The 11,052-nt window shown below is 35.7% G+C and overlaps 1 protein-coding gene across 1 annotated transcript; it reads left to right on the plus strand.

Annotated features, from left to right (window-relative positions):
• Window positions 1-220: 220 nt before the first annotated feature.
• Window positions 221-7,435, plus strand: LOC133191834 (large ribosomal subunit protein uL23-like). The gene is made up of 5 exons (XM_061327567.1): window positions 221-306; window positions 3,339-3,570; window positions 5,225-5,401; window positions 6,251-6,320; window positions 7,373-7,435. Exons 1-5 carry the CDS (start codon window positions 279-281, stop codon window positions 7,385-7,387), a joined length of 522 nt encoding a protein of 173 aa, XP_061183551.1. The 5' UTR covers window positions 221-278; the 3' UTR covers window positions 7,388-7,435.
• The last annotated feature ends 3,617 nt before the right edge of the window (window positions 7,436-11,052 follow it).

Consider the following 11,052-nt stretch of genomic DNA (forward strand, 5'->3'; position numbering starts at 1 on the left):
TCGATTGTGAAACTTCGGGAGGCAATCCATTTTAAATTATCATTTTAAAAAGGGTCCAAATACTTTGTTTTTAAAATAAAGACATACTATTTGATTGTTCTCAATCAGCTATGTGTTTTGTTTAAGAATCTTTACACTATTACAAAGTATGAGCTATCGAAAAAAAACTTAGAGGTCAATTAAGCGCTTACAGTCATGAGAAATTTCGGTATACTTGAAATGACACAGATTATACATTAACACGTGCGCAGCACGAATCGTTCTTTTCAGAATTCAACATGGCTCCCAAGAAGAAGGGATCAGAGAGTATGGTTTTAAAAAACTTAAATTTGAGTATAATTTTAGAGGAAAAACATGTCATTTTCACACCTAACGATTCGTTATATTGTACTTTACATATTCAACCATACATAATTATCTATTAAAGAACTCAAAACTTATTTGATGAGGAAAATATTGACCATTGGAAGGGGGGGGGGGTAATGGTTTCATTAGTAGATTTAATTTTGTTTTTACATTCAATAATGTTGTATTGCATTGTGAGAAATCATGCGTGTCAGTAAAACAACAATGACTGTACTCAATATTTCTTCTCTGATTTGTACAAATCCGTGAAGTTTACCTTAATTAATTTGCCTGTCTCTGTTTTACTGTTATTATGTTAGCTGCAATAATGTAGCCCTCTCCGATTTTTGTAATCTGACTTGGCTACAACAACATAGCCCTTTAAGGTAAAATAAAACTGTGTGATTACCAGACGTTCTCCTCAGCAGCCATGACAGTTCTACTGTGATGTACTCAGACTTGCGCTTAAAATAGACAACTTTCACATTTACAAGTTATTTCCCTTTGCGGGGTCAATCTGGGGTCACTCGGCATAACCCACTGTTTTCCCTGTATAATATTACTAACTTTATGAGGCAGAGTCTTAAAAATTAAACTGTATATATATGTTTATTATGTTGTCTGTGGCAATACAGGGACGATAGAAAATAGTCCGAAAGTGTATGAAGGTTTAAAAAATTTACAGGTAAGTAATAAAGGATATAGTGAGAAAAATGAGTGTTATACCGACAAAGATAGATAACTCTTAAGAATGTGAAAGTCGTCTATTTAGAATAACTTGATAAAGTAAATGTCAGTGTTGATAAATGAATGTGTTGTATGGTCAGGGCTTTACATTAACTTTTTTCGTACTTGTCCATGCGGACAAGTTACTAAGACATTTACTTGTCCAAAAAAAAATTCAGTAAAGATCCAGATACTGTCAACTTGAAAACTATTAATTAAAATAAAGTCTATTATAAGTGTTTGACTGATTTGTGATGTTATAAAAAAAATACAAGAAACACATAAAGAAAATTTTATCTAGACTTCCTGTCCTGACAACAACATAAATGTTCAGAAGTGAAACTGTCAACATCAAACAGAATCCAAACTTTGTAAGATCCATGCCTTTGCAGTAGTATGCAATACTTAGTATCGCAATTACCTCACAGTTATCTATCTTAATGCCACTCTTTTGCGGCGAAGTCGAGGAAACTCTAAATCTCACAAGATTTTCGGGGCATGAAGTACTTACGCTAGTGACAATTGAATGATTCGAACAATTAGTATGCTGAAAGTACAATGTATTGCAAAGGGTTGAACTTCAAATAGTAAGTTGTTTAATTGGAATGTTTAGAGTTTTATTTTATCAGCTTCCAAAAGTAACTATTATCAGAAAGAAATGGTTGAATTTAATTAGAAGAGTCGGCTTAGTGAAAAAGTATCAATAAAAATGTAACACATTTGAACTAGGTTCTCTTGAAAATTATTAGCTTGGTTCAATGAATGTTCCGCAAGATATTTCACCAGGACTTCTTTCATATCTGCCCTTCAAAAATCCACAATGCTCGATCTCGCGTTGTATGCAACAGCACATTGCCCCCAGCTAATAACCGTTTCCTACCTTCACCACGAAAGAGTTTGAACTTTCATTAAGTTAAGTAATCACGATATCAAGTATTAGTGAACTTCAATCCAAATGTAGAATGAACTACAGCAATTGATATCAGGGTTGAATTTCCGTTTTTATTTACTAAACTACCAATAAACTTTTCACCAGTCATTCTTTTTATGAATTGGAGACTTCATTACATAAAAAAGCATGTGTCCAAATGGACAAGTGCCAAGCAATATTCACTTGTCCGTATTTTTTTTTCCACTAGTACCAAACAAGCGTTAATGTTGAGCCCTGATGGTATCACTAAACATAGATCGATAAATGAAAGCATTCCATGTGATATTTTTTCATAAAGAGCGATGTTTATGCTTAAAGAAAGTTCTATAGAGATCTGCTCCCTAGATCCCGAATTCTTATTGACTGTCCCAAAATAAAATTGATCGAGGTCAGTAATAATGTGGATGAATTCAAGTTGTGATGTTGACATACATGAAAAATAACCAACATATGGATTATTCTGTATAGTTTTGGATCAGTTCATGTCTAACATAACTACATTTTTTGAGTTCAGGTGAGAAATGTTAATGGAATAGCCACTTACTGATAATTTGTGCCAAAATCTGTGTGGGAGTGAATCACTCCTGCACTTGCACTACTACAGAGATCCTATGGAGTTGTAGCCCTCCCCTCCCCCCCCCCCCCCCAAAAAAAAAAGTGAGGGGGCTACATTATTGCAGCTACGTAATATGTGTCAATATACTATTGTCGCCAGGCTAATAAGTGTGTGAATATCAGTCAATACAGAACATGGGGTCTTGAGACAATCTGAGCAGAATGGTATAAAGTAAAATGGGAGAAGGGACCTTCAGAGGTGCTCTGGAAAGGATCCCCCCCCCCACCCCCAATATTCAACCCTGAGGCTTGCTGGACATTTCTTTGCAAATTATATTTATTACACTTATAATTTATCATTATTCGGATTGACTCTGCATCTCGTAAGAATCTCGCAATTAATCCTCAAAGTTGATTACAGTCAGTGTATTGAAAACTCCTTAGGTAAATATAACAGAAGTGCATAAAGAACGTATTACCCTGGTAACTATTACAGATTTTTTTTTGGGGGGGGGGGGGGTCCTGTGGTATATATGATAAGTAAGTGTAATAAATATATATATAATTTGTGAAGAAATGTCTAACAAGCCCCAGGGTATTGGGACCTTAAGTTGGACTATCGAAATTGATTGCAGAAAAGTTTGAGATTGAGTCAAGGCAATGTTTTAGGATTGAAATTGTTTTTCAGTCTTATTTGTAGATATCATTTCAGATTTCTTAAAATAGCAAATCCTAGTTTTAATTGTGAGATCAAAATTTAATTCCTAGTTCATGTTTACAGAAGCCCCAGGAAAGTCAGAGGCCAAGAAGGAGGGTGGAGCCAAGAAAGACTCCAAGGCGAAGCCTCCAAAGGCAGCAGAGAAAGCAGTGAAGGCTAAGAAGGCGGTCTTACGTGGAGTCCACACCAAGAGAAACAAGAAGTTCAGACCCACCGTCCACTTCAGGAGACCCAAGACGCTGTCCCTTCCCAGGGCCCCCAAATACCCAAGAAAGAGTGTCTCCAGAGTGTGCAAGTATGGGAGTAAAGAGTGACTATATTGAATATGCAGAAAAGTAAATAATATGCAGGCTCAATCAAAATGAAGATAAAACTGGTTATATTTTCCTCTGGTAATGTGTAGTCCCAGCCATTTCACTCTGTTGCATGAAATCATATCATTAAAGAGCCTGTTCTTGTATTTAGTACTATAAAACAATACAGCTGTATCTAATGTGTACAAGACATTAATTTTGCAGTCTGTCACTGTTCCAAAAGTTTTTGGGTCAGTACAAGTTTGTGTTTTTGATTTAGTTTTTATGCCTTGAATATCATGAATAAGGCCGGAGCATATAGTGTTTGTCATATCCATCTTTCTGCAGGCCCGTTGCAATGGTTTCAAGGGGGGGGGGTGCAACTTCCCCAAAAAATCTGACAAGCAAAAATAAAACCAAATTAAACTGACCAAAAGTGGAGGGGGGCAACTTCCCAAAATTATCTGACAAAGAAAAGAAAAAAAAAAGCTAATTTACTGTCCAATTCCTGGAATTTGCCAGTACTCGACGTTACAACATCAAAGGGGGGGAGGGGGGGTCAACCAACATCTAAAGGAAGATTTACTATAGCAAAATACTATACTCAGAAAAATGTCAGGGTTCAGCAGTATTTAGGCAGGAGTCACAGTCTATGCGAAAGTCATCGGACCTTTGGACCTAACCGATGTGAAGTGCCTTTGGTCCGATGCGTCATTTTTTACACCGTACCAGAATGTCCGATGTCTCAGCGTCCAGTTTAGAGCTTTAATATTGACGCGGAGTCATTCAAATGTTTGTTATAAGTAAAAAAAATATATCGCACAACTCCAAATACGTAAATGAATTGATTAAAACCGCATGGACCGTCTACAGTAATAAGATTTCCTTGGTTCTGCATTTTCACGTATTTCACTTTTTTACTTTAGGTTTTATGGTCTGACAAAATTTGGTTCGGTCCTGTGTGTTCATTGATTACACAGGACCGAATGTCCTGTGTGGTCCAAAAAACTTTCGCATAGACTGGAGTCAACCAGACTAAGGCCTGCTTTGTATGCAGATGTTTTTATTAGTTCAGCAAAAAAGGAAACATTGTTTTATAATGATTAAATTTAGAATATTATAGTGTACTTTTATACTTTTATTTGAAATGAACAAAGCATTAATGTGAAGTGTTGTATTCCACAAGTTCGTTGAAATGAGCAAGTACATTCGTACTTCCAATCTTGTTCCTTTTTAGCTCTACATTATGCCTAAAGCATCCGACATCTTTCTTTTATGTGTCATACTAAATAGTAAAATCATTTTACTTTATGTCATTAAAGTTTTACAATAAAGTGCTCAATTGACTCGGAATTGTGTAATTACCCAGCAGGAAGTTAGAAAGTTAAAAATACATTCAGAGTTTTCCCATCAGAGTTGTTGACAATCTGCCATTAATAATTTATTCCTATTGTTAAGGAGAAACTTTTATTGGTCCGCTTGGACTGATTAGCCACATATTTTATTAGTTCAAATGAAAATGTATAAGTTGGAGACTACTGAACTAACGTTAATTTCAAACCCCGAGTATTGGATTCCTCTGGTACGTTATTATTTGATGTGTGGTTTTAGGATAGTCCTGAAGTGTATGGTGATACTCCTGATCTTCTATTTTAGGTTGGACAAATACAGCATTGTGAAGTTTCCCCTAACCACTGAATCTGCCATGAAGAAGATTGAAGACAACAACACATTGGTCTTCATTGTAGACAAAAGGGCAAATAAACCCCTTGTCAAACAGGCTGTTAAAAAGTTGTACGACATTGATGTGGCTAAAGTCAATACTCTGGTCAGGTGAGTGTTTGTCTGACATTGATGTAGCTAAAGTCTATCCTCTGGTCAGGTGAGTGTTTGTTTGACATTGATGTGGCTAAAGTCAATACTCTGGTCAGGTGAGTGAGTGTTTGACATTGATGTGGCCAAAGTCAGTACTCTGGTCAGGTGAGTGTTTGTCTAACATTGATGTGGCTAAAGTTAATCCTCTGGTCAGGTGAGTGTTTGTTTGACATTGATGTGGCTAAAGTCAATACTCTGGTCAGGTGAGTGTTTGTCTAACATTGTTGTGGCTAAAGTCAATACTCTGGTCAGGTGAGTGTTTGTCTTACATTGATGTGGTTAATGTCAACACTGTGGTCAGATGAGTGTTTGTCTGACTTTGATGTGGTTAATGTCAACACTGTGGTTAGATGAGTGAGTGTCTAACATTGATCGGGCTAAATTCAACACTTTGGTCACAGGAGTGTTTGTCTGACTTTGATGTGGCTAAGTCAACTCAACACTCTTGTTAGGTGAATGTTTGTCTGACATCATGGCAAACAAGTCAAGAACTTCATTTTTGTGAGCATCATTGAGAGAGACAAGCTTAACCAAAGTGTGCTCCATAATAATATAGTTTAAAAAGTCTTAATTATAATACAAATTTCATCACAATTTATTGATTCATGGGCGAAGAAATCTTCATGTCTCCCCTCACTATCATGCAATAAATGTATAATGTTGACAAGACATTTGAAATGGCTTCCCTTCTGAACATGTCATGGCGACCAACAGGGAGCAGTGACATTTCAAAGATTAATAAAAACCCAGTTGGTAATAATCAGGGATTTATTTGATATAACTAACTGTAATGTATTCTGATTACAGACCTGATGGGGAGAAAAAGGCCTATGTCAGACTGGCTCCAGATTACGATGCTTTAGATGTGGCCAATAAGGTGAGTACTGACAAATTAGGGCCCATGTCAAAATGGCCTCAGATTATGATGCTTTAGATGTGGCCAACAAGGTGAATATTGACAAAGAAGTAGGGCCTATGTCAAAATGGCCCCAGATTATGATGCTTTAGATGTGGCCAACACGATGACTATTGACAAGGAACACACTCTAACTTGCTGAATGTTAAGTTATAAAAAAAACAACTCAGAAATGAACTGAAAACTCATCTATCAAATTGAATCAAATACAGTGTATAAATCTGCATTTGTGATCATTTAAGGGGCTCGAAAGTTATGAATCCTAGCCTGGGATAATGTTTCAGTAAACATTAATGATGATGGAAAGTTATGAATCTTAGCCAGGGATAGCATGGGATAGTGTTTTAGTAAACATTAATGTTAACGGAAAGTTATGAATCTTAGCCAGAGATAGCATGGGATAGTGTTTTAGTAAACATTAATGTTAACAGAAAGTTATGAATCTTAGCCTGGGATAGCATGGGATAGTGTTTATTAAACATTAATGTTAACAGAAAGTTATGAATCTTAGCCTGGGATAGTGTTTCAGTGAATACTAATATTGAAAAGTTGTGAATCTTTGTCTGGGATAGTGTTTCAGTAAACACTAATAATAGGGGATAGTTATGAATCTTGGTCTGGGATAGTGTTTCAGTAAACATTAATAAGTACGGAAGTTTATGAATCTTAGGCTGGGATGGTGTTTCAGTAAACATTAATAATATTGGAAAGATGTATCTTAGTCTGGGATAATGTGTTAGTAAACATTAATAATGGAGCCCTAGAAAAGAATCCAAGTTATAACTTTGTCAAATGCAACTTTGGTTAAAGGTGGGGTGGGGAGAGCTTAAAAATAGTCATTTCCACTCCATAGAGCATTAAAAAACACCACCACTTTATTGACATTAAAAAAAAATGTACCCCATGTTACTGGAATAGTATCCTATTTTTGCATTTAACACACTTTTTAATGATTTTTACATATAAATCAGAATCCTAGACGTATTTAAGTAAGTGAATCTTTTTTTTTTCAGATTGGAATCATCTAAACAGAAGACTTTATATGTATATATGGGGAAATAAAAAAAAAAGCTTAACATGCATTTCTTTTTCTGTAAAGTTTGATAATAAAATTCCTGAGCGATACTTGCAGGACAGGAACAGAAGCATTAAGGTTTTGTAGAAAAGTCAGCATGATCTGTATGCTAAAAGTTCTAGCAACAAAGGCACCCCATACATTGATGAATTGATGAGGATATACATAATTATCATATTTCTGTTTAAATGTTTTTTTTTATATACAAAATTGAGGAGATGAAAACTATTACAGTTGAACTTTGGTATCTCGAAAACTGTTATCTCGAATACTATGGATATGTCGAAGTGATTTGGAAGTCCCAACCACATAATCCTTTAAATGAAATATATGGAGATAACGAACAGTATTCAAGCTCAAAAGTCCATTAATCAATACAAAATAGGAGCAGAGCAAACACGGACCTAAAAACATCAGGGGCCTGTTTTACAAAAGAACTTACGACTAAGACCATAAACTTTATTACATTGTAAAATCTTTCAAAATTAATGATTCTGTTTAAAATTACTAGCATAAAAATATCTTTCTACATCCCTTTTAAAAAGATCAAAATCATTTTCAATTTAATGTAAATTAGAAAGTTATAAGCAGAATTAAATTTTGGTCTTAGTCATAAGTTCTTTTGTAAAACGGGCCCCTGAGTATTTTACCCTTGATATCTCAATCCTTGGATATCTCAGAAGTTTTTTTTTTTTTTGGATCCCATGGCGTTCAAGATAATGAGGTTTGACTGTATTTTCCAAAGTCTGAAGATTGGTTGGCAATTTCTCCACAAAGCTTTACCATTTCCACCCCTCAGGAATTGAAAAAAATATTTATCCGGGGCTATGAGTAGGAATAAACTATTTCATCTCTCTCTCTCTCTCTCTCTCTCTCTCTCTCTCTCTCTTGACTGGAACTATACCTGGTGAATGGGGCCCAGTTTCTATCACTGGTTTAATAAAAAAAAACTATCCCATTCACAATCAGTGGATAAGTATTCTATTAATGTATGTATTTCCTGAAGGGGGAGGAGTGGGTTAGGAACTAATCAGTATTGGATTTAGCAACCAATCGTCAGACTTATTCTTAAAGAGACAATGAATTCTTGTAATATTTGTATCATATATGAAAAGATTTATCAAAAATATTAACATATTCATGTATCATCAAAGGCAATGTCACATGAGTTATTTATAGCATAAAATTTATAAACAACTGAATTGGAAAAACCTGTTCTGATTATCTTTATGAAGATGTACCTAAATCTTAGGTCTACCGACATTGGACTTCTTGGGACTTGAGACCAAGTTAATTTGTAAGATTGTACTGCAATCTTAGTGGGACTTGAGACCAAGTTAACTTGTAAGATTGTACCACAATCTTAGTGGGACTTGAGACCAAGTTAACTTGTAAGATTGTACTGAAATCATAGGTCTACCGACATTGCACTTCTTGGGACTTGAGACCAAGTTAACTTGTAAGATTGTACCGAAATCATAGGTATACCGACATTGAACTTCTTTGGACTTGAGACCAAGTGAACTTGTAAGATTGTACCGAAATCATAGGTCTACTGACATTGCACTTCTTGGGACTTGAGACCAAGTTAACTTGTAAGATTGTACCAAAATCATAGGTATACCGACATTGAACTTCTTTTGACTTGAGACCAAGTGAACTTGTAAGATTGTACCGAAATCTTAAGTCTACCGACATTGGACTTCTTTGGACTTGAGACCAAGTTAACTTGTAAGATTGTACCGAAATCATAGGTATACCGACATTGAACTTCTTTGGACTTGAGACCAAGTGAACTTGTAAGATTGTACCGAAATCATAGGTTTACCGACATTGCACTTCTTGGGACTTGAGACCAAGTTAAGATTGTACCGAAATCATAGGTATAGATAGTTTTCATATGACATATTCACTCGGCACACCTCGGCCGATTCGTACCTCATCGAAGGTGACGGAATCAGCCGAGGTTTGCCGAATGATGACATATTTTCTCTCCGAGTTATTTCCCTTGGCCGCCATCTTGATGGTCAACCTGGTAATTTCTCCTCTTTGTCTTACCAAATATAAGGCAGGCCCGTAGGAAGCAATTTCAGTTTGGGGGGCACAGCCATATATTTTCAGTTGAGGGTGACTAATTCCTTGACAAGCAAAAAAAAAAAAAAAAAAAAGAGAAAGGAAAAAAAAGGTCATCAGAGGTTTTTATTAAGCATACAGTAGCAATGTTTTCTACAGTAATCTATATATCGGCAAAATTATTGGGGGGGGCACGCCCCCCCCCCCCCGTGCCCCCGGTTCCTACGGCCATGTAAGAGGGTGTAGCAGAAATATTTGGTGGAAAACCTTTATAGAATAAAAATTATGAAATTGAGGAGGCTTTAACAAATGTATATTTTTCTGAAAAACAATGCTTCCTACCCCACAATGGCCAGTATAAAAAGTTAAAGTTGGTTGAATAATGAAGGAATATGAGCATGTTGACCTCCCGGCCAACGGGAAATAACTCTTGCTAATTTGGGCCTACTGAAAACTGTCTATACAGACGTTGGACTTCTTTGGACTTGAGACCAAGTTAACTTGTAAGATTGTACCGAAATTATAGGTATACTGACATTGAACTTCTTGGGACTTAAGACCAACTTGTAAGATTGTACCGAAAATCTTAGATCTACCGACATTGGACTTCTTGGGACTTGAGACCAAGTTAACTTGTTCATGTTTTTTGCGCATTCGTATAGTAAGGATAGGAGAAGTTTTTTTGCCTTTTGGAGCGAATAACCTACACGATTATATGTATAACTACAAAATTGATTCGATTTTGGGTATAAAGCACTGTTGTTATCTGTTTTAGTCCGTCCCTGTCAGTCGTTTTGAACATTTACAGCTTCACTTGAACCGCTTAACATAAAGTATATCTTTGGGCAAAGGGGAACATTTCTTGAATTCTTAGTAAGGGCTTAATTTCTGAAAATCCTATTGGGATGTGGGGTGGGGGTGTTAGGTTCTAAATTTTTTTCACAATCAAATTTTATTAATACATTACCCATTACCGTGAATTGACTATACTGCAACAAAAAGTAGGGGCAACTAACCTTTCGATTAACATTAAAGTCATTTGTGACATGACCCGGTGAGTTTTCCTTTGATGTCAACCGTACAATATCTGCGATACAGAACACTCTTGTGTGGGCGTTTCTTATGCAAATGAACAGAAACTGTACAATACGATAGAGAACGGTTTATTTTTAGAGATGACGGAAAGTTGTATCTGCATCTTGGAATATATAGCGTACCTTTTAACGAGTGTATCTTCAGATATCGGACGATAGGGCTTGCCCCCCGAGTCTGATATCTGAAGATGCACGAGTTAAGGTATCCGACCCATATTAGGACTTAATTTTCTAACCTTAAATATCCATCCTATATTAAATACTTTGATATTAATTCAAAGCATTTTAGAGTAGTAAAGGATTTACCAAGAGAAATTTTCAAAAATATAATTACCTAAGCAGTAATTAATTAATGAAGATTGCATTGATGTTTGTGGGGACAAGAAAATTTTTGAAAATAAAACTTTTAATACTAAGAATATCAAAAAATGCTTTGGTGGAAAGATGTATT

This window comes from Saccostrea echinata, unplaced genomic scaffold (genome assembly GCF_033153115.1).
Source record: "Saccostrea echinata isolate AGI-Se365-2 ecotype Australia unplaced genomic scaffold, CSIRO_AGI_Sech_v1 ptg000024l, whole genome shotgun sequence".
In the NCBI taxonomy this organism is placed as follows: Eukaryota; Metazoa; Mollusca; class Bivalvia; order Ostreida; family Ostreidae; genus Saccostrea; species Saccostrea echinata.